The 27,805-nt window shown below is 38.4% G+C and overlaps 3 protein-coding genes across 4 annotated transcripts in view; 1 reads left to right on the plus strand and 2 right to left on the minus strand.

Annotated features, from left to right (window-relative positions):
• Positions 1 to 4,032, minus strand: part of LOC134653174 (amyloid protein-binding protein 2) — an 82,093-nt gene extending 78,061 nt beyond the window's left edge. Inside the window, exon 1 of the mRNA XM_063508522.1 lies at positions 3,832 to 4,032. Within this exon, the coding sequence (XP_063364592.1) occupies positions 3,832 to 4,017 (186 nt within the window). The 5' untranslated portion in view covers positions 4,018 to 4,032. The remainder of the gene's footprint in view (positions 1 to 3,831) is intronic.
• A 1,121-nt stretch (positions 4,033 to 5,153) lies between these two features.
• On the minus strand, positions 5,154 to 12,007 carry LOC134653131 (complement component 1 Q subcomponent-binding protein, mitochondrial). Of its 2 annotated transcripts, XM_063508438.1 has the most exons (6): positions 11,671 to 12,007; positions 11,525 to 11,566; positions 11,059 to 11,209; positions 10,393 to 10,592; positions 8,554 to 8,642; positions 5,154 to 5,533 (listed from the first exon to the last, which is right to left on the minus strand). In XM_063508438.1, exons 1-6 carry the CDS (start codon positions 11,903 to 11,905, stop codon positions 5,381 to 5,383), a joined length of 870 nt encoding a protein of 289 aa, XP_063364508.1. In that variant the 5' UTR covers positions 11,906 to 12,007; the 3' UTR covers positions 5,154 to 5,380. The 2 variants fall into 2 exon arrangements, with proteins under 2 accessions (XP_063364508.1, XP_063364509.1); XM_063508439.1 differs by lacking the exon at positions 11,525 to 11,566.
• A 202-nt stretch (positions 12,008 to 12,209) lies between these two features.
• Positions 12,210 to 27,739, plus strand: LOC134653178 (rRNA N6-adenosine-methyltransferase ZCCHC4). Its single transcript, XM_063508526.1, has 7 exons — positions 12,210 to 12,528; positions 15,301 to 15,539; positions 16,391 to 16,594; positions 23,092 to 23,293; positions 23,921 to 24,126; positions 26,119 to 26,233; positions 27,608 to 27,739. The coding sequence occupies exons 1-7, from the start codon at positions 12,232 to 12,234 to the stop codon at positions 27,698 to 27,700; spliced, it is 1,356 nt and encodes a 451-aa protein (XP_063364596.1). The 5' UTR covers positions 12,210 to 12,231; the 3' UTR covers positions 27,701 to 27,739.
• Positions 27,740 to 27,805: the final 66 nt, after the last annotated feature.

Below are 27,805 nucleotides of genomic sequence, written 5' to 3' on the forward strand. Positions count from 1 at the left end.
ACCTAACTATCCAAGTAACAACAATGTAATTTGACACTGTTATTCAAATTACTTGTAATTAAGCACTAATTAAGTAGGTAAAGGACATTTTGTTTTCAATTCAATGATAACCATTAGCATTATTTGTTTGCCGAAATAATTATCTAAGAAACAACAATCGAGCCAAATGATTTTGAACCTTATAGTACTAAAAATAAACAATCTAAATTGAGTAAATTGACAAGAAAATTATTTATTTATGGTAACCAAATGGTAATTATAATTACCTTGATTTTAGACTATGTGTCACTAATTAACTTTGATCTCCATTGAATGCAAAATAATGTAAATTATGTACTTTATGGTCATTTATTGAAAAACAAACAAAACATCTATTAATTTCGAGTAGGTGCCTGCCTAAAGTGTCATTCGCTCATTCTATGGAACTTGCTAACTATGTAAACAAAAGTCACTAAAGTCTGTTTTTTTATTCCGTAGACTAAAATGACATTTCATGTGTTGCTAGTTTTTTACGTCTTATAAATAGTGATGTGCCACAACCAGTACTAACCGAAAATAAACTATTGGGAGGTACTTATATATATTTGTTCATTGTTGATGAAGTAAAGTGACTTAACAATAATGCAACAAACGTAACAAAATAATAGGTCTGATTTAAACTTTCACGATTTTTACACATTATTAAATTGTACAACGACAACGATTCGAACCATTGATTGTGTGTCGACAGAGTGACATCCCTAGTGCGCAAAACGTTCAAGCGGATAAACAAGACCAAGTGCGGGTAGTTCGAAAAACTCGCGCGGTTAGAAGATGCTGATGTCAACTTAAGCCAGTCTTCTCCGAGACCACGGGGACAACGCCGTCCTCGAAACGTCGGAGGTAAATCTTAAAACTTAGATACGCGATTAAGTCCCGTTGTACAATTTAATAATGTAAAATAATAGGTAACTAAAATCAACAAACGTAACAAAAACGAGAGAAAACGCACTGAATACATCCGCTCATTATACGAGTAAAGTAATGAATTTCGAGTAGGTAAACCAAAAATACCAAAATGGCGTTGCGTCAGGTCGCCGATACGTCAATGTCATTTTTTTAATGTTTGAGTAGATTAGTAGTCAGATTTTATTTATTGTTTGTTTCCTATCATGTAGCGAGGTAGCGAGTAGATTTCATTTATTGTTTATTATGAAACTAAAATTAATTTAATATTTATCGGTTATTCACAAACCGTAATCAAAGGTCAGCACTGTTTGTTTTAAGCTGGTCACATTATTTCTTCGTTTGACATTTGTGGTTGTCATTTTAGTCTACGGAATAAAAAAACAGACTTTAGTAAATTGAAATTCAGAGACGATTTCAATATGGCGGTTTGTTTACATAGTTAGCAAGTTCCATAGAATGACACATTACAATGTAAAGTTTACATGTAGGTATCTACAATTACTCAAGCATTTAAGCATACGATAAAATCCAAAAAACTTCCTCGTTAACTATAAACTATATACCTAACCGAAAGTTGAAAGGTTTGCGTGAGCAACAAGAGCGTATCTCCCTTCCACTGCTCCGGCTTCAGTCATTTAGAGGCAGTTTTCGCTATGCTGCGTCTAAATGCTGGAACAATTTGCCGCCACCAGCAGCTAACAGTAAGTCCCTGGCGGTTTTCAAACTACGTTGCAAGGCTTATTTACTGGACCTCCAAAAGGAATTAACGTACACTTTTGGTTGAGTGACCTTTAGATATTTAATTTTAATTAAGTTAGCACTTTTTTATCCACTGCGCATTGTTCGGTTTTGCTATCCTGTCCTATGTGTAATAGTGTAAATGTTTCTACTGTCCTTAGCTAGATATAAATACGGCGGTGGCAGAATAACAGCATCCGTTGCTGGAAGTCTTTAGGGCCGCTGTGCCCCATAGTCTTTTGGCACAGACATTAGATGAGCCACCTTCCCTTTCAATTAGTTTGTAAGCATTATTGTGTACTTTTATTATGTACCTATGTTCAAACTCTTTGAATAAACGTCTTTTATTATTATTATTTTATTTATTTATCTTCTCTAAGTTAGGGTTTTTTACAATATGAATATAAAAGTAAAATATAAAAACACTTACAAAACAATAAAAAATACATATAAACACATTATAAAAAAACCTAACCTAGGGTGCCGCCGGCAGCGGGGCAGGGCCCAAGCTACCGGTGGTCAGGGCCGCAGAGAGAGGAACACATTACAATGTAAAGTTTACACTTTTATTATTATATACGTAGATAAGAATTAAGACATACAATATGTTATTTTTGAGTTTATTCCACTTGAAATAGGTAGTTAGGCGATAACAATATGTATGAGGAAAACATAACAAGGAGATTTTTAAATGATATGAGACAAGTGACGACCAGTCTGGCCTAGTGGGTAGTGACCTTGCCTGTGAAGCTGCAGTCCTGGGTTTGAATACCGGATCCAGAATCATATTATTCGAAATTCCCCTTAAATTAACTACCCCTTTTGTACAACTTATACTGTGCAATAAAGTTTACATAAATATTTGAGAATAACAGATTGTTGTAATTGAATGAAACTCAATAGTTTAGAAATATTTCATCATGACAATTTTATCTGAGCAATCAATAACTGACAAGACCATAAATTAAATCAAGCAGAAAATTACCATTTCTGCGTTATGTTTTGGAGTGTCATGACATAAAATATAAACACCCAAAGCAGATAATTATGAGGTCAAATGGAATTACATCCTATTATATAACAGAGATGATTATAAAGTTTGTTCACCAGCCTAAATTAGCAATCAGTCACTGACACAGAAGATCAGTTCACATATGTATTATCACACATTAAAATGATATGGGTATTTATTTTACCATTTTAAATGTTGAAAATCTTGTTCAATACTAAAATGGCCAACCAACCATAATTATCATTATTAGCCTCCAACTGTCCTAGCAATAGGTTCAGTTCACCCACTACCCAGGCAATGGAGGCCCAACATACTTATTATGCATGTTAAAAAACATCACAGGAAATAAATAATAAACCTAAGTAGACATTTGTGGATAGCTTTGATTTAAAGATAGGTATAATAATTTTGGTTTAAGTTAAACAAAGTGTCTTTTGATCTATTTGGCTATTGTTGTGTAAATTAGCATACATAAAAGATCTCTCACACATATAAATGCTAATGCATGCAAGAATTGAAAGTTGTGTGATGTCATCAAAGTGATGGTAAGTACCTACTAAGCAAGGAAAGTTTCACACATCCAACATAAAATATAAAACTCAAGAGGGTGATGTCATCCAACTGAAGTTTTTTCATAAGTTCTAAGTGTTTAGAAGAGTGTCATGTTTCTTAACGTTATCTTATTATTCAAAACAAGTATTACATGTTTGTTGGAACTTAAAACATATGCCTCTAAATGATTTGTGGCCGAACACACATTTACAACAAGAACAATAACGTTCCGATATGATTTATGAGTTTATGACATTATTGTTTACGGTTTCAATTATTTTTCAAACTTTCAATATCGGTGTAGTGGTGTTTCGTAACAAAGAGCCGCACGGCACGTCGCACTCCCACCGTGCCCCGGCTCCGTACATTGTTCAGTGAAAGTGTCTAGGTACTTGCTCCTACGCCAATTATGTTCATGGTCACTGCTTCGATACAAGCACTAAACCGACGTAATCTTTCTAATCCCACAACAAATCATCCCCACGCACCAATCTTTTGACTACGAGATGCGAAAATACCAGCCACTATAACGGTAATGCAGCCAGAATGTTTTTATCTGCACTCGTGTATGCAAGACTTACCTTGTAATATACATCCATGAGGATGCTGTCCGGCAGTGATCGCAAATCATTCCGCTCGCACTTTGATTTCTGCAAGTAGTTCACTAAACTTGTTAAGCACAGCTCGTATAAATTATCGGGTATTTTCTTAGCACGCAATGTCGACGCGTCAGCCATTTTGGCAAGGTAAAACAAAACTCGCTTCATTTTGGTGTCGGTCAGTCATTTGACATTTTGACAGCTGCGAGCGATTGCAACTAACTTCAAACCGATTGGCTATTGGTCAATCATAAAAGCCTACCAGATTGCGTTGATTCTATTGGTAGCCGTTTGTGAAAACTATGGGTGAAAGGGGGAATTAGTGGTCTTTGTCTGACAGAACTCACAGGTCAGCTGATAAGAAGCAAAACAAAGGTAGTGCGAGCGAGACAGAAAGCTTTATTCATGTTTCTACTTTTAATGATCGCAATAGTTTTGTCAGCTGATTGCAATTCCGAGTGTGCGCGGGAAATTTGAGCGAAATGTGTCTTGCGTGCTGCGACTTTGTATCTATTTATCTCATTATGAAACAGTTTTAAGCTATAATAGTAGTTTATGCAACAGTGATATAATAAGGGTTCTTAAAATTCAAGGGTCGAAGTTACAAAACGAGACGTAGTCGAGTTTTGTAAAAAAAGACCCGAGAATTTTAAGAACCAATTATGAGCTGTTGCATACATTACTTTTTCTATGACAGTTGCAGCAGCAAAAAAAAAAAAAAGGTATTATTAAAAAAAAAAAAGTTATTATTTAAAAAAAAAAAAGAGTTATTATTAAAAAAAAAGAGTTATTATTAAAAAAAAAGAGTTATTATTTTAAAAAAATTGAGTTATTATTTAAAAAAAAAAAAGAGTTATTATTGTAAATGAAAACATACCTCTTTCAATCAAGATGATCGGAACTTGTATCTTTAAAAAAAATAAAGCAGTTGTATTATACTCATAAGATGACTGCTAGCAGTCATCTTATGAGCCTATAGACAAAGCATTCAAATGACATTGCTTTAGATATCACTGTCAGTCATTTAATTGACACATTTAAGTGCTGGAGTAGAAAAAGAATTTTATACGTCATTGTATTTAACTCGTAAATATAATAAGATGGATTTGATAGGGAATATTACGCAAAACTCTGCGCAGGGGGCGCCACTAGCATAAACAGAGGATATACCGCGAAACACGAAATTTCGTTTTCTGCCTCTCTATCACTCGTAAAACCTGGCCTTGCTGATAAAAGTGATAAATTTGCGGCTTGTCATAATGTTGATATAACACTAAGCGAAATTAATTAAAACAACAATCACCTAAATTGGGATACATTTATTCAAACGTAACTAACCAAATATCACTAAAATGAACAAAACACTTCTTTGTCAACTAAACTAACATCCTTTAAAGCTGTTTTAGCAAGATAAATGCTATTGGCCTCCTGTGCCACATTATATTGCGGTATTTCATTTGTACCAATGACCATAGACAAATTTACGGTATGTTCATACCATAGACTATTTTTTTAATAGCTATAGACAAATTTATTGTTTTCCGATGGTGAATTTGGAGATGCCTTCGAGAAGGTTGATGTAGGCAGCGTGTTCGTAGCCCGTGCTGAAATCTGACAGTTTCTGAACGAAGTCATTGCTGATGCCTTTCTCTTCCAGCACATTCATGAGGAGGTCGTACAGGTACTGAAATAAAAAAAAAATTGAACAAATGATACATGTAAAAAAATGTATCCATGGTAAAATAAGATTCCCCCAATTTTTTGTGTAACGTAGCGAATGAACTTTATCCATATAATTTAATAATATTAAATACTGACAATAAAATTCAAAGACAATGTTTATTAAGTATCATAATACCCACAAAACAAAGAAGTAATAGAAGCGAAACGTAGGTGTATAGCGTGTGGCAGCATTATGATTAGCTGATCACACTTTCACCACAAGCTACTGTCAGTCGTTGTCAGTTCAGTATGGCGCTTATGAAATGTCAGATGTGAAAACGATTCCAGTTAAAATTACAAATAATTACAAATATGCCGTGCTGCTCCATTTTGGAGTGTAAAAACACTAGCCGGACAAAAAATATTAGACATGGAGGCATTTCATATCATCGGTAAGTATTATTTCATGTAATATTTCAATATTTTTTACATTTTCAGTTTCCGCAAGGATTTTTGGATTGTTTAGTACAAAAATCAAATTTATGTAAATGAGATAAGGTTGATATCTACTTAGCGTAAAAGTCACGTACGGGTGCGCTATTCGGCCACAGTGCGAGGACCATATCAAAAAAGTTACCGATGTCGATGTTTGTATAAATACACAGTTCGTTTTGTTTAGGTTCATACATGTTCTTGATAATTTATTTTTGTTTTTCCTCTAGCTAGATGTTCTTACTTATTTATTGTTATTCAATGGATTATTTGATTTAAAGTCTTTCTTATAGTATTGTACCCAACTACCCATACATTTTGGCCCACGGGCCGGGGTTTGGAGAGCCTGATATAGCTGGTCAAGCAAATCTTGTCAGTAAAAAAAGGCGCGAAATTCAAATTTTCTATGGGACGATATCCCTTCGCGCGTACATTTTTCAAATTTGCCGCCTTTTTCTATTGACAAGATCTGCTTGACCAACTATATTTCCATTGTTTTTAATTAGCGTTTTTAGGGTTCCGTAGCCAAATGGCAAAAAACGGAACCCTTATGGATTCGTCATGTCTGTCTGTCTGTCCGTCTGTCCGTCCGTATGTCACAGCCTCACAGCCACTTTTTTCCGAAACTATAAGAACTATACTTTTGAAACTTGGTAATTAAGTAGATGTATTATGTGAACCGCATTAAGATTTTCAAACAAAAATAGAAAAAAAACAATAAATTTTGGGGGTTCCCCATACTTACAACTGAAACTCAAAAAAATTTTTTTCATCAAACTCATACGTGTAGGGTATCTATGGATAGGTCTTCAAAAATGATATTGAGGTTTCTAATGTCCTAAGTGTCCCCCCCCCTGTAACTTCTAAAATAAGAGAATGATAAAACAAAAAAAAAATATATGATGAAACTTCCACCGAAAATTGGTTTGAACGAGATCTAGTAAATAGTTTTATTTTAATACGTCATAAATTCCCTAAATACGGAACCCTTCATGGGCGAGTCCGACTCGCACTTGGCCGCTTTTTATTAAAAAGTAAGTAGGTAACCTAATCTTCGCCAGAAAATATAGTATACATATGTATAAAAAACTGAGTAGTTTACGTGTACTTAAACTAATTATTAATAAGCGTTTATCGATATCACACCGAATCATGCACATCCCTATCGCATATGTCAACGTCATAGTCGAATATTTTATCCTATCGCATTCACTCTTGGAAAAGCCATGCAAGTGTAAAAGGGATAGAGCATAAATGACTATTTACAATAAATAAAAATCGTAGTGCAATTTCGACATAATTTTCTTTACTGTAAGGTTCAAATTATTGTGATGGGTGAGGGTTCATAATCCCTTTCGAAATAAGAAAATATGGCCAATTTTTGTGACAGCGTGTTGGCGACATAGGTTCCCATACTAATGCAGGCACATGCCGTTTCCCCTTAGAGCGCGGCGCGCTCTTTCTTTCTTCCGTGATAATACCTAACCAATAAAAGAGTCAATTAACATTTAAAAGCCTAAAGGGATGGCAGATAAATAAACAAAATGTCGCACGTCAATGAATATTTCCCAAATGATGAGGAATAACTTCACATCAGAGCTGACAATATCCCCCGATTTTGGCACCTGACCACTACATTTATTATAGTATCAAGTGTGGCGAAAGAAATGGGGTGAAAAACTGGTCATCAACAAGGACTTGTCCCAGGATTGAACCCGGGACCGCTGCGTAGCAGTCCATCGGCAGATCCACTAGACCAATAGGCCTAGTCATAAACAGAACGAAAATAAGGATAATATTATTATCATTTTGTAGTCAAAAACATTCTAGTGTTCAGAACACGATGAATATGTAATGTTGTTATCGAATTTTATTGTTGTAAACCTTTGCACGAGGTTCATTCTCTCGTTCCCTCGGTGCGCCATCTAGTGGACATGTTGAGAACTAAAATGAACACACTCAATTTCCATACAGCCTATTCATTGAATATTTAAGTTCCTTTAGCAAATATATTTTAAAATTATAACAACTACGGCAAAAAGGGGCTAAAGGTTCAGGCTTATCCTGTAGTAATAACTGCTGCTATGTACGTCCAGTAAGAATTTAATTTCCTACCCATTTTGTACTTTGTCACAGTGACAATATTATGAGGTCTCTAGGGACTTTCATATTGATTGTCACTGTGACAAGGTACGAAATAAATAAACGAGGCGGTTAAATTCGTACAACAGTGTTTGCATACTAAGGCCTAAAGGGTCATGCTGTATTTAGCGAGCAGTTAAGTAAGCGCTAGTTAACCCTTTGAACGCTTTATGTCATAAACACAAATACCACTCAAACACCAAGACACCGGGCACATGCGAGCTAATGTAAACCGTACTCGTAAGTGTGAAGGTTACTTTGACAGCGTCCGCCATAACAAAACACCCTCCTATAGTGGTCTTATAACACCTATAGTGGTCCTTGGCGCGGTGGGCATGACTAGTTTAGACTTTAGGCGTTCAAAAGGTTAAATAAGCATGTATTCAGAAGATAAGTTTTCGTACTGACCCCGTCAAGCACGTCACCAGCGACCGCGTACACCTTGTCATTCCACTCTCCCTTGTATAGGGTCACCTCGTCGATTCCGAATATGTCATCTGAAAAAAAATTGATAAAATTCGTTATTTAATTATGTATAGAGTCTGTGCGGAAAGAGAGTCGTGGAATGTATATGAATACATTCCACGACTCTTCTCTTTCCGAACAGACTCTATACGTCTTCTGGGAGCCCCAGTAATAACTAAAAAATAAAACTTAGATTTAGAACATATTTTAAATTCATTTCTTTGGATTGAGTTGACCGCAATGACGACATACGTAGCCTAGTGCCTCCTAAGCTAATGGTCCCATGTTAAAATCCATTAGGGGCATTTATCTCTTTGAAGTTTGATGAGTACAAATGTTTGTTCTTGGGTATATGGTTTCCTTGGTACATTTAATTACTGTGGGGCTACTTTAGTAAATTTGTATAAGAATGTCCAATAATTTATTTGTTTCATACTTTTATGCAGAAGTAAGGTACCAACCTATTTCTGGATGTGCATATGATTTGCTGTACCCTGCAAATGGCACCAGATTTCTCCATTAATGGGAGAATCTAGTGTGGCGTAATATGCAGGGATTATTTTAGATCATATGGCTCCTAAATGTATCTTTTTTTAAATGTTTTTATGGCTTTTGGATTTGCCAATTGATGTCAAAGTTTCATACTTTCACACGTCAGAAGAATGTCTGGTTCAATATTTTTTTTTAATTTGAAATTGTCTGGGCTTGAAAGTATAACTAGAGCATGTAAAGCTGGCCGCATAGCCAACATGCCAATCGATCGATCGATTGCGATCGAAACGCAACTGTCACTGTCGCACTAAAATGGAAGAGTGATAGAGAGACACAAGTGTTTCATTGTCGAAATGAGAGCGATTGTAACCTTGGCTAGGCCGGCTGAGCATGGTGTCGCAACACCAACTAAAAGTATTAACCTACAGCCCTGTCTCCATATCGCGCGGCAAGCTATCGAACATTGGCTCGCGCAGCAGCCGCGCGCAATGGATACCGGGTTGGCTTCGAGCCAACTCGCTGGCTCGCGAGCCAACCCGGTATCCATTGCGCACGGCTGCCGCGCGAGCCAATGTTCGATAGTTTGCCGCGCGATATGGAGACGGGGCTTTACAGGCTAGGAGCGCATCTTAGAATCAGAATCAAGTATTTTATTCGTGATAAACTTAAAACTAAAATTACATACAAGAGTATAACTAAAAACTATAAATATTCAAAAACTTGGTAAGCGTTAAAGTTTACCACGAAGTGGGCTCGCCTCAGCATAATACTGACCCGAAAGTCAGCGCTGATCTTCCGGCGAGACCATTTGTGGGTCACGATCGCAGCCGTACGACACGGCCCTATCATAAGCTGAACGCAGCCTTTGCAGCAGCGACGGGCGCCATCTTGTCTACTGTCTGTGGCAGCAGCAGTAGCTGAGAATGACATTTGATTGACAATGACAAAAATGGCCGTGCCGTACATCGCAATAAAAATATTTTTAACTTTCATTCGTATGAAATTAACTTTTATAACTATTAGGTGCAGACATACATGCAACAAAAGTGATAAATTCAAATACAACTTTACAACATAATGAAGTAAAGAGGTGAAGTTTACTTTGTCAATGTGAAAGTTTCCGCAGTTGACCATGAAGATCATGCTTTTACATAATTGAAAGTTTATACTGTACACTAGGGGAATTATATTAAAGGAAATAAATAACATAAGATAGCACATAAACTCATAGATCATAGATCTTAAACTCTCCGTTATTAATCTGAAGCTCATGGTTATGTGGATACTCACTATACTCATCAGCATTGGTAGTAGGCGGGTCTTGTAGGAAAGAGCAGGTGAATCCAAGTGTGGTGTCGCCACGCACGATGTCAACTTCAAACTGCGGCTTGGAGCGCATCTCGGAGAACTCCTGCTTTTCTGGCTGCGCGTCGCCTTCGCCGAAATCGTCCGAGTCGACGGTGTGGTTCACGTTGAATGTTACGTTTATTCTGTAAATATAAGCTAGTTGGTAAATACATGGTATGCAGTTTAGGTAAACTATTGCTAGAATACATGATTAAAATACAAGATGTTTGTATAATTACAAGCTTTTATTTAACTTGGACTTGTTTTGTATTGATATATGTATGTGTTCAGCTCTAATCTTGCAGTCTAAATTAGACCCACTTCCCATTATTCAATGGAGCTGAAAGTTCCCATACCTACTTGGCTACTTCAGATACATGTAAGCTGTGGTCACCCATGAGATGAGCGACTAAGCATCTGTTGATGTTCTGTATTTCTTTATTTATATGTAATTGTGAGGGTTTTTGACCGAGCTGAAACGGAGAACTTTGCTAAGGGTTGTTCAATTGTATTTTACATTTTTGCTTCTTAGAAAGCAAGAATAATTACCGTTACTAATGAACTGGTTAAAATAGTAGTTTTATGTATATATTGTAATATAAGACTCACACTTCATCTTTCAGTGCCTTGGACAGCAGCACCTCAGCTCCAGTCCCCGTCACTTTGAAGCCGTCCACCTCCGCGGGCAGGGTCTTCAACTTCTGTGCCTTCCTCTCCGCCACAATCTCTTCTGTGAGGAATTCCACCAGTTCTCGCTCACCTATGTATTTCAACCAATTTTAAATAGTGATCTAAAAAATTCCTTTTTCTCTATCTAAAAAACCTTTTTTTTAACACAACCTAATTTATTAAAATGATTCCCTAAATTATTGTAAAGATTGAAAACTACACCAATCTGTTACTACTTCAACTAGTATAACTAAACAACTAATTTGGATTTGGAAAAGAAGGAGGATGGAAAAAAAATTGTAGCTGCTTTTAGTTGGCTCGACGCAGCACTTCACAAGGAGATACAAATTTAGTAAGGAACAAGGCACTTACTAGAACTCGGCAGGGATTAGGTAATAGGACTAACCTAACGGCCTATTCTTGGTAGAAGTCTCACGTCCGTAGTCTTCTATAACCAATAAAAAATATTAAGGAAGGACCAGGGTAGCAGGGATCACAGGGATGAGTTAAGCATGGCGCAATAGACATAACCTAAAAATATACCGAAAGTACCTTTCGTGTGTAGGGCTTTCAGACCGCATCCGCAGTTGCATGTGTTGGAATGGTTATGGAGCAGGCTGGTGGCCGCAGGCCCGTCCATCCTCTTTGAGCAGCTCATGTGCCATATTCCTCTCGTGAAATCGCGCTTCACGGGGGCCTGTGCTCGGCTCACTAGCGCACTCGCTATGCCTGTGTTTTTAACACATCCCTGGATTACTCTGTGTGCTGACCTGACCAAGCCGCTCATTTTGTGAAATCTTTCTATCAGATCACAAAATAAAATGGAATTTTCGAAAAATTGACACAGAATGGAATACAGCACAGCGCCGGTCTAAAAATAAATGTTGCCAGGAAATAAATTCTTACATTTTCATTTCATTCAGTTTTCTTTTTATTTAACTGTATAGTGACGTTTTGCCCAGTAGCTCAAATAGTGTTTTGACACCATGTGGCCATGTTTGACATATTTGACTTATTTGATTTGACATTCCACATCCTGCACATCCACAAGAAATCCAATTTTCATTGGAGTTCACAAACTCGTGTTGTCATTTTATCCTAAATTAATTAAAAATGACGAATAAACGAAAGTTTAACCCAAAGGCTACTCAGCCGCAAAAACACGCACCAGTGGAAGTTATCGTAGAAGATGTTACTAACCATCCATTGTGTCTACACGGCCCCACACTGTTGTTTTCGTCGGAGAAGGGCCGATTTTTCGCGTGCGCCTCATGCAGGGACAAGAAAGAGTGTACGGTTCATATCGAGGAAGACGAGTGGAAGAAGGAAGGCGTCCGAAAACGTAATGAGAAATATTACAACTTGATTCCTAAGATTGATAAAGCGGCGGCTTGGAGTAACTTGAATGAGGTTAGTTTTAATTTCTTAGGCAGCTTTGTTTCATAATATATTTTAATGTATAATTTCTCCTTACTGGCCCTTGGCAAGTGCGAGAATATCGGTGGCAATGAAAACTGCCACTATAATGCTATTTATAATTTCATAATGTAAAATTTAACTTCACTGATCACAGTTATAGACACGAGAGTAAATATCAAGGATAATAAACCATTTTGAGCCATTAGAAAATGTTAAAACTAGATAGAACCATCAAATAAGAGTAAGCAAAAAATGCTTTTATTGTATTTTAATTGTACCTTTGTGCATACAACTGTGGCTAGGAATGACGGATTTTACGGAAGTCATAAATACCAGTAGGTGACAGATATTACATATATTAACTAAAATTTTAAATAGTTATATATAGGTTATAAGTTATAGGTATTCGCGGGCTTGGTTTCTGCAACTCGACGTCATTTTAAATAGTTAAATTAAAAGGTACAAATCTCAATGTTGTATCGAGTTTATCCATCTTGAATATTTACTAGCCTCTGATGACAAGGCTTATCTTCATTAAGGAAAACTTATTTTCTAGGCTTAACTATACAACACTTCCTATTCTTACAATAATTATACTCAAAATGCACTAAGTATACCAAAGTCTTATATTTATTGATATGCATCAAGCAATACAAGTGATCTAAGCACATTGTTATCATTTTCATTGAGTTTATTGAACAAATTGAATAACAGTTTGGCAACTGCATTTTGTTTACCTAATGTGTAATCCTAAAATGAACAATCAGCCATTGTTGAGAATTATTGTTTTAGTTTTTATGATATAAAAGGCCTCTGTAAACTTCCATTGCCATACTTGAGTACTTGAAGAGCTCTACCCGAGTTTAACAAGAAATGAAGGTTATCTTTCTAATTTTTTCTCCAATATTTTTTTTAAAACATGTTGAAAGTGAATGTTGTAGAGGTGTCACTGTTCAATTTATACCGAAATACAACAAAGGCCAGTGCAATACTTTCTTTCCGTCTGCTCGTATGCAAACGGTGTTCGCTTATAACACTCCACTCAGTCCAGTTGTCGCTGCCCCATGTGAGGTGAAAATTTGCAATAATGGCCGTCCTCCTACCGGCACTTTTTGTGGGAAGGGGCCATGTAATATTTTCGGCTGCCATTGCGAAGGAGGATGTATTAGGGGACACAAGGAATATCCAGATGATCCTAAGAGGAATTTTGAGCGTGTCTATTCAAATCATGTGGACTTGGTAACTGAACCTCCTCCAACCACCTGCACGCACCCGAAGAATTTTTTTAATTTTTTTTTATAGCCTATAGCCTATGTATATTGTCCCACTGCTGGGCAAACGCCTGCCCTGTCTTTCGCCACTCATCACGGCTTTGTGCATGATCCCGCCAGTCGCCACAGAATGAGTCTAGGTCGTTTCGCCATCTCATTTTTGGGCTAAACCGAAGACTAAACCTAGTAATTGCCAGTATGGGAAATAGTGGACGGATAGGACTCGTATTTTTAGAAGAAGCGAATGTAATGCTTGATGAAGAATAATTTTCTATCAATTTGGAGTATTTCTTTCAGAAGGATATGAGTCTTGAAAAGATGAGGCAAGTCAATTAAAATGGTATCATGGAATACGTAATAAACATTAAGAAAACCCAATTTGAAAACCCAGGAGTGATGACCTTGATGAAACTTATTTTGACTAGCAAATTGACGATCCTGCTTTTAGACATAAGTCATAATCTTTGTCTTGGATGTTTGAGAAGTCACTATTTGAGAACAAGCAATCCTAAGAAGCAGTTTTTATCAAACAAGTGTATGCTAATGGAATTATTTACCAAAGAAATGTATATTTACGTAAATTCATAAAAGAAAAAGTTTATTTTATAAAGAATATAATAAATAAAATGTATAAATAAATATTGGTTGGTCTTATAATTTTTATTCTTTTCATTCATTAGACCTCAATACTCACTGACCTCTTATATACCTCCCTACTTTTAAGACATTTGATCATTGTGTCTAGATCTAGTCCTGCTGAGCTCCTACCCATCACCTAACAAAAAGTGTCAAATTCGGGACCCACCAATATTTTGCAGGTTAAATCTCATCTGTCAGACAGAAGACAGAGAGACATTAGCGTTTCGTTCGCTAGGCGCAAATTATCGACATCTTGGCTAGGTCCCCAGATACACTCCTCATCGTTCACTGTACCAATCTTGAATGTTCTAGATGTGAATTTGCCTGTAGGAAACAAAAAAATTGGAAATTTAGGCGAACGTTAAAAACTGCGACCTGGAAAAAATTATCGCCACTTGTGTGTGCGGCCAAGTCCGAAGAAAAAGCCTTGCGACTGCACTGTGTATATTTATACTATACTAGCGACCCGCCCTGGCTTCGCACGGGTAGTTCAACGAATTTACACAAAACCTTTACAAATTATACACCATAACATAACCTTCTTCTAGAATCACTCTATTAAAAGGTGAAAACCGCATAAAAATCCGTACAGTAGTTTTTAAGTTTATCGCGAACATACAGAGAGACAGACGCGGCAGGGGACTTTGTTTTATAATATGTATTGATTGATGATTGATGACTAATTTCAGGATGAGTGAGAATTGATGAGTCAAATCCCGCTATCCTTTGAACAGCGTACTGCGATACCGGCAAAGAACTATACCTACTGTCTCAAAGCAAAAGAACCACGAGTTATCACCCCACTAACTACCAGCTCCACCCCTTGTTTGTACCTATATTATTTTAATTGCAGGTAAAATCCCGCCATCCTTCAGACAGAGCGTACTGCGACACATGCAAAGAGCTGTACCTACTGTCCCAAAGCAAGAAGCACTCGAACCATCGACTCATCACCCCGTTGACGGATGAACAGTTGCTGAACCCTTCGAGTTGGCTGCCGGCTCTTGAGAATGATACGGTGGAGGCCCAGTATATATTTACGAAGAAGTCGGTCAGCTGCGTGCTGGGGATATTGAGGAATAATAATATCAAGTTAGTGTTTTGTGTATGCTTGGATAGGTTTTTGTCTTGCGTTGTAGTTTTTTTTGCTATATTGGTACGGGAGTGGCGGGAGTGTGGATTGGACAGAGCCAAGTGGCGGGAAAGAGGGGAGGCCTTGGAAAAAAAAATGATACGATCAGCCCTAGTAGCACGGTCGCATTTTTATCGTTTATCACCATGCCTGTCACGTTCTAACAAGTATGTAAGTGCGAAAGTGACGGGCATAGTGATAGTGGATAAAAATGGAACCGTGCTGAGCCCGCAGGGCAATGCACAAGGATATTTTTACTTTGGCTATAATAGAATCTTATTTTTATACGGACAATCAAGTATTAGTGAAATTCTGAAGTTAACTAATCTAAATTACTTAACTACAAGTTCTAATAATTACCATGGACCATAGTTATAGTTCTTTACCTTTCGATTTTTTTAATAGTATAACACTAATTCCGTCAAAACGGTTTTTTTATTTAAGTACACGGAACTTTTTTGACAAGGCATACAAAATAAATGTGTTGACAACGTATACAAAAGATTAAATAAATAAATAAATAAATGCGTTTATTTCGGACAGCGTATCCATATTACAAAAATTAGACAACACAAATAAATTTACAAAACACACAAACAATAAATCAACATGCACATTATCACAAACTTACATTAAATTTTACAAATTAAATAAAAATTATAAATTAAATTAAATTAAACAATTAATTAAATTAAATTATTAAGATGCTGTATTCGATTTGAGAATGAAACTATTTTAATATCGTTGTTTAGAATCCATAAACCGCACTAACTTAACAAGTCTGATAATAAAAGTACTAATGAATTTCCAGAAACATCCTCTGTATCGGCACTCCCTCTATCCACGAGGCAGCCCAAGCCCACCCGGACTTCAACTCGCTTTTGCTCGACTACGACACTCGGCAGAGACTCTTCCACGCCCCCAACAAGTACCTCTGGTACAACATGTTCAACAACTACCTCTTCAACGGGAATGACGATGAGAAAGTACTTAAGAAGTTCTTTAGGAATTCCAAGTAAGTTATAACTAGACTAAGAGACTTGGCAGAGACTCTTCCACGCCTCCAACAACCTTTGGTAAAATATTTTCAACAACTATCTCTTCAACGGAAATGACGATGAAAAAGTGCTTAAGAAGTTCTTTAGGAACTCCAAGTAAGTTGTAACTAGGCTACGAGACTTGGCAGAGACTCTTCCATGCCCCCAACAAGGACCTCTGGTATAACATGTTCAACAACTATCTCTTCAACGGGTATGATGATGAGAAAGTGCTCAAGAAGTTCTTTAGGAATTCCAAGTAAGTTTTAACTAGGCTGCGAGACTTGGCAGAGACTCTTCCACGCCCCCAACAAGTACCTCTGGTACAACATGTTCAACAACTAACTCTTTAACGGGTATGATGATGAGAAAGTGCTTAAGAAGTTCTTTAGGAATTCCAAGTAAGTTTTAACTAGGCTACGAGACTTGGCAGAGACTCTTCCATGCCCCCAGCAAGTACCTCTGGTACAACATGTTCAACAACTACCTCTTCAACGGGAATGACGATGAGAAAGTGCTTAAGAAGTTCTTTAGGAACTCCAAGTAAGTTGTAACTAGGCTACGAGACTTGGCAGAGACTCTTCCATGCCCCCAACAAGTACCTCTAGTACAACATGTTCAACAACTATCTCTTCAACGGGTATGATGATGAGAAAGTGCTTAAGAAGTTCTTTAGGAATTCCAAGTAAGTTTTAACTAGGCTACGAGACTTGGCAGAGACTCTTCCATGCCCCCAACAAGTACCTCTAGTACAACATGTTCAACAACTATCTCTTCAACGGGAATGACGATGAGAAAGTGCTTAAGAAGTTCTTTAGGAACTCCAAGTAAGTTGTAACTAGGCTACGAGACTTGGCAGAGACTCTTCCACGCCCCCAACAAGTACCTCTGGTACAACATGTTCAACAACTATCTCTTCAACGGGAATGACGATGAGAAAGTGCTTAAGAAGTTCTTTAGGAATTCCAAGTAAGTTTTAACTAGGCTACGAGACTTGGCAGAGACTCTTCCATGTCCCCAGCAAGTACCTCTGGTACAACATGTTCAACAACTACCTCTTCAACGGGAATGACGATGAGAAAGTACTTAAGAAGTTCTTTAGGAATTCCAAGTAAGTTATAACTAGACTAAGAGACTTGGCAGAGACTCTTCCACGCCTCCAACAACCTTTGGTAAAATATTTTCAACAACTATCTCTTCAACGGAAATGACGATGAAAAAGTGCTTAAGAAGTTCTTTAGGAACTCCAAGTAAGTTGTAACTAGGCTACGAGACTTGGCAGAGACTCTTCCATGCCCCCAACAAGGACCTCTGGTATAACATGTTCAACAACTATCTCTTCAACGGGTATGATGATGAGAAAGTGCTTAAGAAGTTCTTTAGGAATTCCAAGTAAGTTTTAACTAGGCTGCGAGACTTGGCAGAGACTCTTCCACGCCCCCAACAAGTACCTCTGGTACAACATGTTCAACAACTAACTCTTTAACGGGTATGATGATGAGAAAGTGCTTAAGAAGTTCTTTAGGAATTCCAAGTAAGTTTTAACTAGGCTACGAGACTTGGCAGAGACTCTTCCATGCCCCCAGCAAGTACCTCTGGTACAACATGTTCAACAACTACCTCTTCAACGGGAATGACGATGAGAAAGTGCTTAAGAAGTTCTTTAGGAACTCCAAGTAAGTTGTAACTAGGCTACGAGACTTGGCAGAGACTCTTCCATGCCCCCAACAAGTACCTCTAGTACAACATGTTCAACAACTATCTCTTCAACGGGTATGATGATGAGAAAGTGCTTAAGAAGTTCTTTAGGAATTCCAAGTAAGTTTTAACTAGGCTACGAGACTTGGCAGAGACTCTTCCATGCCCCCAACAAGTACCTCTAGTACAACATGTTCAACAACTATCTCTTCAACGGGAATGACGATGAGAAAGTGCTTAAGAAGTTCTTTAGGAACTCCAAGTAAGTTGTAACTAGGCTACGAGACTTGGCAGAGACTCTTCCACGCCCCCAACAAGTACCTCTGGTACAACATGTTCAACAACTATCTCTTCAACGGGAATGACGATGAGAAAGTGCTTAAGAAGTTCTTTAGGAATTCCAAGTAAGTTTTAACTAGGCTACGAGACTTGGCAGAGACTCTTCCATGCCCCCAGCAAGTACCTCTGGTACAACATGTTCAACAACTACCTCTTCAACGGGAATGACGATGAGAAAGTGCTTAAGAAGTTCTTTAGGAACTCCAAGTAAGTTGTAACTAGGCTACGAGACTTGGCAGAGACTCTTCCATGCCCCCAGCAAGTACCTCTGGTACAACATGTTCAACAACTACCTCTTCAACGGGAATGACGATGAGAAAGTGCTTAAGAAGTTCTTTAGGAACTCCAAGTAAGTTGTAACTAGGCTACGAGACTTGGCAGAGACTCTTCCATGCCCCCAACAAGTACCTCTAGTACAACATGTTCAACAACTATCTCTTCAACGGGTATGAGATGAGAAAGTGCTTAAGAAGTTCTTTAGGAATTCCAAGTAAGTTTTAACTAGGCTACGAGACTTGGCAGAGACTCTTCCATGCCCCCAACAAGTACCTCTAGTACAACATGTTCAACAACTATCTCTTCAACGGGAATGACGATGAGAAGTGCTTAAGAAGTTCTTTAGGAACTCCAAGTAAGTTGTAACTAGGCTACGAGACTTGGCAGAGACTCTTCCACGCCCCCAACAAGTACCTCTGGTACAACATGTTCAACAACTATCTCTTCAACGGGAATGACGATGAGAAAGTGCTTAAGAAGTTCTTTAGGAATTCCAAGTAAGTTTTAACTAGGCTACGAGACTTGGCAGAGACTCTTCCATGCCCCCAACAAGTACCTCTGGTACAATATGTTCAACAACTATCTCTTCAACGGGAATGATGATGAGAAAGTGGTTAAGAAGTTCTTTAGGAATTCCAAGTAAGTTGTAACTAGGCTACGAGACTTGGCAGAGACTCTTCCATGCCCCCAACAAGGACCTCTGGTATAACATGTTCAACAACTATCTCTTCAACGGGTATGATGATGAGAAAGTGCTTAAGAAGTTCTTTAGGAATTCCAAGTAAGTTTTTAATTCCTCATAAGTTAACTATTGGAAGTGCCTCGAAGTGGTTCGTCTTAAGAGGCAACTGGAGTGGTCATTTCTCCATACAAACCTACTCGACTGTTTCCTCCGTGGTTTCTGAAGCTAGAGCAATGATTTTTTTCAACTCAGATTATTATTATTAATATCTGTGTCGGACTGTTCTGCTTAACCCTTAAATGCATGACTTTTTCTTTTTGCCCGAAATTAATATATGTATCACATAATTGTTTGCCGATTCTAGGAAAAATAGTAAAAAAAAATATACTTCGATTTTCACTGCGAAATCAGTGTTAGAAGTTGAATTGGCTAAATCATATTTATGTAAATATGTAATTTTCAGTAATAGATATATGAAATTATTTACTACCATTAGAAAGGTACACTATTTGTGATATACCTATGATAAAGTTTTTAAATATAAAATAATTACAAACCCCGAAAAATCTGCCCAAAATGACATACTAAAAATCATCAACTTCCAGGTTTTTCCAAGTTTTCCGACATTCCGTCTATAAACAAATGTAATTTTTATAAATTAAAATACTGCGTAAATTTATGTAATGATTCGGAAAATTTATTAGTTTCACTATTGAAATAATATATAGGAACAAATAGAATTTGTTTAAGGTGGTTCGATTTTCATACAAAATTCAATCGACTTTCATTAAGTAACTACACACTATTACTACATAAATATTTCCGCATTTATCTTCTTTCGAATATTCATTTTTGCTAAATGAATAGGAAAACAATGTTTCATACAGAAATCATGCAAAAATCATAGTTAACTTTTCATCAATTTTACGTATGTGTGCGTCACAAATGTCGTGTACGGATACATTTGCGACGTTGCCATACCATTTCCGACGTTGCCGGGCTGACCACGGCGCGAATTTGAAGTGCCGTCATGTTTAGCGCAATTTTGTTGCACTACCCGATTTTGTTGAATAAGTACCCGAAGTTCGTCAGCTTAGCTAAGAACTATCATGGCGCGTTTTGTAAACAGTCGCTTTTTTGCTTACAAACGGAAGGTTCCCGGTTCAAACCCCAGTCATTGTATGCTGGGACATAACTTTTTGTATTTTTTTTTACACCTAAATTTCGTGTTGTGTTTTTTATTTTTATTTAATTTTTCTTATTTTCAAAAATCGATGGATTAAGTATGGGCTAAGCGTATTCGTTTAATTTTTACAAAGATAATTAGAAATTATACTCTACCTAATCTTTTTGATTTTTACAATCAGGACATCCTCACAGCAATAAAAAAGAAATGTATAAAATTTCCTGTGGTTGAAAATAATGGAATTTTGTCTATGAATGAAAAACACAATTATTACTAATTACTACCAGGTATGTAAATTATAACTTTATTAGAATCCATATTGTTGCATCATCTTTCTTCCTAATATTTTTTTCTATCATGATTCATGATATTATATTTCTTTCAGGTACAGGGACTACTACGGATAACAAATATAAAAAAATGTACTGTAGGTACTTGAATTAAAAAAAAATGATTTCCTTTTATTTTATTTTACAATTACCTACTACTTTATTAGAGGCTGGGCAGTAAGGGATTGCTTTACTTGTAGAACAAACTATTAGCGCTTTAAAAAAAACTGATACCTGACACTTACAAACTGGACTTCCTTGGGCTTTTCTACTAAGAATCGTCAGTAGGTATTCTCCATCCTAGCATAAAAAGATATCCTAAAATGTCGGTCATCACGTCAGGTTTTAGTATCAAAAATGTTTCCCAGCCTGCGTGACGTAGCGGAAACTAAAACTTCTATACAAATATTTGGGATTGGGACATAGTTTTTATATTAGCTTCAGGATTCAACAAGAATATGCTAGTGATTCTGAGTTGGAAGAACCCAAAAAGATCATAATCTGTGAAAATCAGGTATTGATTTTTTTTTTGAAAACGTTGATAATGTATTTTATTGATAATAGCTACCCGCCCCGGCTTCGCACGGGTTAACCAATTATACATAAACCTTCCTCTTGAATCACTCTATCTATTAAAAAAAAACCGCATCAAAATCCGTTGCGTACTTTTAAAGATCTAAGCATACAGACAGACAGACAGAAAAGCGACTTTGTTTTATACTATGTAGTGATAGTGATGATGATGATACTGAATATCTGGGGGAAGCGCTGGTGGCCTAGCGGAAAGAGCGTGCGACTTGCAATCCGGAGGTCGCGGGTTCTAACCCCGGCTCGTACCGTCGTACCAATGATTTTTCGGAACTTTTGTACGAAATATCATTTGATACCTATTTACCGGAACCTATTTATATACCGATACCTATTTTTCGGTGAAAGAAACCAATGTGAGGAAACCGGACTAATCCCAATAAGTTTACTCTCTGGGTTGGAAGGTCAGGGCAGTCGCTTTCGTAAAAACTAGTGCCCATGCCAATTCTGGGATTAGTTGCCAAGCGGACCCCATGCGAGGAAGAAGAGATTGAATATCTGGGAGACCGACCAAAGCTCAGAAAATATATAAAAACCCAAAAATGCGCGTTTTTTCACAGATCAGACCTAGCTAAGAGATCAAACCCCTTATAGCAAATTTCATCGAAATCGTTAGAGCCGTTTCTGATATCATCCAAATATATAAATAAATATATATATATAATAATTGCTCGTTTAAAGGTAAGATAACATAAAAAGGACAAAAATAAACAAAAAGAAATTACCTACTCGCACCAGCCGGCCTAGCCAAGGTTACAATCGCTATCGTTTCGATAACGAAACGCTTTGTGTGTCTCTATCACTCTTCCATATTAGTGCGACAGGGACAGTTGCGTTTCGATCGCTACGGAGCGTTAGCGATTGGTACTTTGGCTACGCGGCCTGTCTTGAACCCCAATCCTCTTGCACGTATTTCCACGAACATACCGTAACGCTATTGCAGTATACTTACGTTGTGTGAAATTGTCTACTATAAGCATCACGGAAACACTGCTTGCATGTGTGAGTTATAGTAGGAAAAAGCATGACAGCAACACTCCGTCGACTTTAAAGGGTGGTTTTTGCACAATGAAGTATTCAATGTTTATATTAATAGTTCAATATTTACTTAAAGAGTTCGCTAAACATAGTTTTAAGTATACAAATACCAAGACCATTCCATAAAAAAATTAAACATGAAATTTTGCGAAAGTGGCACCATCTAGCGAGGGTTAAGCTTTGAGTAACCTAGTCGAACCACCTTAACCCTTAATCTGTGAGCTGACGAATGCTTTGTAGACATTTGGCAACACTATGCATTTAAGGGTTAAATGTTAGCCGCAGCCGCAGACCCGCATTAAAACGTTATTTAATATAACTGGTGCATTCTTGTTCCAGAGATGGCGGCCTATGCATAGTAATGGACCCGCCCTTCGGCGGTCGCGTCGAGCCGCTCACGCACACACTGAAAGAGCTGTCGGCCACATACAGCGAACTGTGCGATAAAGAGTCCACCGTGCCAGTCATCTGGGCCTTCCCGTATTTCTCGGAGCCCTATATAAGGAACATTATGCCGGAGATGAAAATGCATGATTTTCAGGTAGGAAGCAAGTGTATGTTTTGTGGTACAGTCGAGTTCATAAATATGTATACATTTTTCACCTTTATTCCAATGGATTAAGATGAAGAAATAGAATATATGTAGGTACATATTTATGAACTCGACTACTTAACTGAAACATCAACTTTTAACGATCAGAGCGAGCTGTAAAAGTGCATACCTACTTTATAAATTCAATTCCATTCCTATACTTCAGCCATTGACATAGATATCTAGGGACTGGATTTACGGGCAATAATAATGAGGCATGACAGGGGCCAGTACAGCGGTGTGACACCGCTACAACGCGATTGGTTGATGAGTTCGCATCACGCTCGCGATTGGTTGATGAGTTCGCATTACGCTCGCTATTGGTCGCAACTAGTTGCGTTAGACTGCACGATTGGCTGGAATTCGTGAGTAACACCGCTGAACTAGTACCATTTTTAGTCCCGTAAAGCCCGTCCTTAGATATTATACGTCAATGACTTCAGCTGTCAAATTCGGGGCATGAATAAAGTATTACTTTGGGGTTCTTCGTCTACTATTAATAAAAAAACGCTGTATTTACCCATCTCTTTGCACTTACCAAACTGTTGATCATATTAAATTGATATTTATTCACAGGTGGAATACGAAAACCACAAGAAATTCAAAAACAAAGGCAAGAAGCTCGGCTCGCCGGTCCGTTTCTTCACCAACCTGCCTCTAAACACCATCGACATGTCCAACGACTCCAACTACAAGCTGTGCGGCAAGTGCAAGTACTGGGTGCTGGCCAGCAACAACCATTGCCACAAGTGCGGGGAGTGTACCAGCAAGAACGGCATGAGGTAAGGGAACAAACTAGAATAACTATAGTACAACAGACATGTACGACTCCAACCCAACTGTAAGTGTGTCAAGTGCAAGTACTGGGTGCTGGCCAGCAACAACCATTGCCACAAGTGCGGGGAGTGTACCAGCAAGAACGGCATGAGGTAAGGAAACAAACTAGAATAACTATAGTACAACAGACATGTACGACTCCAACCCAAGTGTAAGTGTGGCAAGTGCAAGTACTGGGTGCTGGCCAGCAACAACCATTGCCACAAGTGCGGGGAGTGTACCAGCAAGAACGGCATGAGGTAAGGGAACTAACTAGAATAACTATAGTACAACCTGGTACAACAGACATGTACGACTCCAACCCAAGTGTAAGTGTGGCAAGTGCAAGTACTGGGTGCTGGCCAGCAACAACCATTGCCACAAGTGCGGGGAGTGTACCAGCAAGAACGGCATGAGGTAAGGAAACAAACTAGAATAACTATAGTACAACAGACATGTACGACTCCAACCCAAGTGTAAGTGTGGCAAGTGCAAGTACTGGGTGCTGGCCAGCAACAACCATTGCCACAAGTGCGGGGAGTGTACCAGCAAGAACGGCATGAGGTAAGGGAACTAACTAGAATAACTATATTACAACAGACATGTACGACTCCAACCCAAGTGTAAGTGTGGCAAGTGCAAGTACTGGGTGCTGACCAGCAACAACCATTGCCACAAGTGCGGGGAGTGTACCAGCAAGAACGGCATGAGGTAAGGGAACAAACTAGAATAACTATAGTACAACAGACATGTACGACTCCAACCCAAGTGTAAGTGTGGCAAGTGCAAGTACTGGGTGCTGGCCAGCAACAACCATTGCCACAAGTGCGGGGAGTGTACCAGCAAGAACGGCATGAGGTAAGGGAACAAACTAGAATAACTATAGTACAACAGACATGTACGACTCCAACCCAACTGTAAGTGTGGCAAGTGCAAATACTGGGTGCTGACCAGCAACAACCATTGCCACAAGTTCGGGGAGTGTACCAGCAAGAATGGCATGAGGTAAGGTGGTAAACTGTTTAGACAACAACGGTTTCACTCACTTAGATTTTTAGTCGCTATCGGCGGTTGCACTTCGTGCACGAAGTGCAGCCGCCGCGAGCACTCGAGCCTGAGGAAGGACCCCCGACGGGCCCAAACATGTCGCCAATAGCGATTAAAAATCTAAGTGAGTGCAACCGTTGTCGTTTAGACAGTTTAAAATATATCTCAAGAAAATTTAATTTCGATTAGGGTGGTATATAAAAAATATACTAGCGAGGCGCACTGACTCAAAACTTTGAGGGTGCTCCTGAGCTCATCACTATATACACATTAGAAAACAAAGTCCCCCGCCGCGTCTGTCTGTTTGTGTGTATGTATGTTCGCGATGAACTCGAAAACTACTGAACGGATATTCATGCGATTCTCACCTATCAATAGTGAGCCTGAGCCTTGAGGAAGGTTTAGGTGTATTGTAGGTATAATTGATTAAGGTTTTGAGTAATCCGTGCGAACGAACGAACGAACTAATCGCGTTACACAAGACAAACTCTTTGGGCGTTATTCAATAACGTTTGTCTAGTCTAACAAGCCCTTGATAATCGTTTTTCCTTATCCGTCATTTTGACATTTGTGTATGTAAGAAAAGGAGAAAATTTAACAGAGGTTTACTGTTATCTTTTTACATTGAGTGCTTATGCTAGACCAGCGGTCGGCAACCTTTTAACAGCCAAGGGCCACATAGTAGTTAACAAAGTGGCCGCGGGCCGCACTATGTTAATATTTATGACTTTATCAGACATTGTCGTTTGTCAATATTACACACAAAATAGCCAGGGAGGCTCGCGGGCCGCAAGTGACAGGATCACGGGCCGCATGCGGCCCGCGGGCCGCCGGTTGCCGACCGCTGTGCTAGACGATAAACCTTATAATTATAAACTAATCAATCAATACCTTTAATTTGACTGTTTCAGATATAAACATTGCCACAAATGCCAGAGGTGTGTGAAGCCCACACACTCTCACTGCGAGACATGCGGACGCTGCTGCCTCGAGAAACATGTCTGCGGTCTAATTGTGGAGTCACAGGTAAACCATATTTTTTCTATTGGAAGCCAATTTTTGGATCTGATATTTCTTGGTTGGTTTAAAAAAAAACAACGGCTTGCACTCAGGGAGTGCCGGCAGAAGTGGAAACTCAATGACTAGTGCTTTTGCAGACATTTTTGTCTGCAGCACTAATTATGTATAATTGAGGTTAACGCCATCTAGCGTTATTTCGTCACATTACTTGAAACCCGTAAGCACATCACTGTTAGTACTCGAGTTATATTAATACCAGTTAGAGCGAAACTCACTAGATGGCATTTAAATCAATAAAGAAAAACTCAATGACATAAGTAACAGTTTTTCGATTAGGTCACGTGATCTGTCGTGGGTTTAAAATTTTTTCCCCACCTCAAGACAGCGCCGCTAAAGAAGTTTTCACTTCAAAAAATACGGTCGAATTGATAACCGCCTTTTTGGAAGTCGGTTAACACATTCAGTGCCGGGAACCCGACTATCGGGTATTTTATGATTTCGTTCCCAGGCCGAACGACCCGATAGTCGGGCTCGTGGTACGACAGCTTTATATGACGAAATTTGTGTGGCCTGGCGCGGGTGTCTTGTTTGGCTGGATGGCAATGAATGTGTTAATTTATTTCTAAGTTTAAAAGATTATTGTTATTGATTATTGTTATTATTGTTAGACAGGATAGTACTTGTTATATATGGTTATATATGGTTTCGAGCAGGTGATGGGAGTAGAAGTCAAACACCTTATGTGTGATAGTATAAGAACGTATATTCTCTAAATGCCTGCCTATATATACACGTTAGGTTGCGCTGACACAAGCAATATGCGTTTATGTCGCAGTAAACCAAAGCGTTACTGCTAAACATTGAAACTGGACATTTACCAGGGGGGTGTCACTCCGCAGTTTAGGTACATTTGGCCGGCGCGCCCATCAGACAGGCGTATGGCAGTGGGCTGCCGCTCGGCGTGCACGATAGTCGTGTCACGCGGCGCTCGCGCAAAATTGAAAATACACAATGGCTTTGAAACTTACTTCCGTGAGAATCAGACATACTATCTCCGGATAAAAAATGTATGTTTACATAATCAACGTTTGTAATTCCTACATATTTATCTTAAAAATAATAAATCAGTGGGTATAGGTATAAAAACTTGTCAAGTGATAACCCCGTGCCGACACTTACAGCTCGGTCATAAAACTGCGGCGCGCAAAGGAGATTCACGGTTCATGCGCGGTTATAAGTTTCAATTTTGCTTGCAGGCGGCGATATAGGTGTAATTTTATACCTAAATCTGACTTTTGTGAAGGAGTGAATTTTCTGTACGGTAGTACTATTAGTTATTCTGTGCATTTACCACATTACAGTAGTATTATATTGTTTCAGTCGTGTTACAACTGTCAAGACAAGGGTCACAAGAAATCCGCGTGTCCTCTGCTCAAAGAGGGACCTCAAAAGAAAAAGAGGAAAAACGCTTGAAGGCATTTCAGCAGGCAACATTTGTAAGGCATCATTACTACAGAGCAGGGATGTTGCAAATATCCGCATCCGCATCCGCAACCGCGGAACTTCCGCATTATTTTC

Source organism: Cydia amplana, chromosome 12, assembly GCF_948474715.1.
Source record: "Cydia amplana chromosome 12, ilCydAmpl1.1, whole genome shotgun sequence".
Taxonomy (NCBI): domain Eukaryota; kingdom Metazoa; phylum Arthropoda; class Insecta; order Lepidoptera; family Tortricidae; genus Cydia; species Cydia amplana.

Coding starts and splice junctions, on each gene's coding strand:
- LOC134653131 (XM_063508438.1), bottom strand. CDS start 11,905: ATGAGCGGCTTGGTCAGGTCAGCACACAGAGTAATCCAGGGATGTGTT. Junction 11,567..11,670: donor GAAAGCCCTACACACGAAAG/GTACTTTCGGTA, acceptor TATTGGTTATAG/AAGACTACGGACGTGAGACT. Junction 11,210..11,524: donor TACCAAGAATAGGCCGTTAG/GTTAGTCCTATT, acceptor TGAAATACATAG/GTGAGCGAGAACTGGTGGAA.
- LOC134653178 (XM_063508526.1), top strand. CDS start 12,232: ATGACGAATAAACGAAAGTTTAACCCAAAGGCTACTCAGCCGCAAAAA. Junction 15,540..16,390: donor TTGAGGAATAATAATATCAA/GTTAGTGTTTTG, acceptor ATGAATTTCCAG/AAACATCCTCTGTATCGGCA. Junction 26,234..27,607: donor GTCTAATTGTGGAGTCACAG/GTAAACCATATT, acceptor ATATTGTTTCAG/TCGTGTTACAACTGTCAAGA.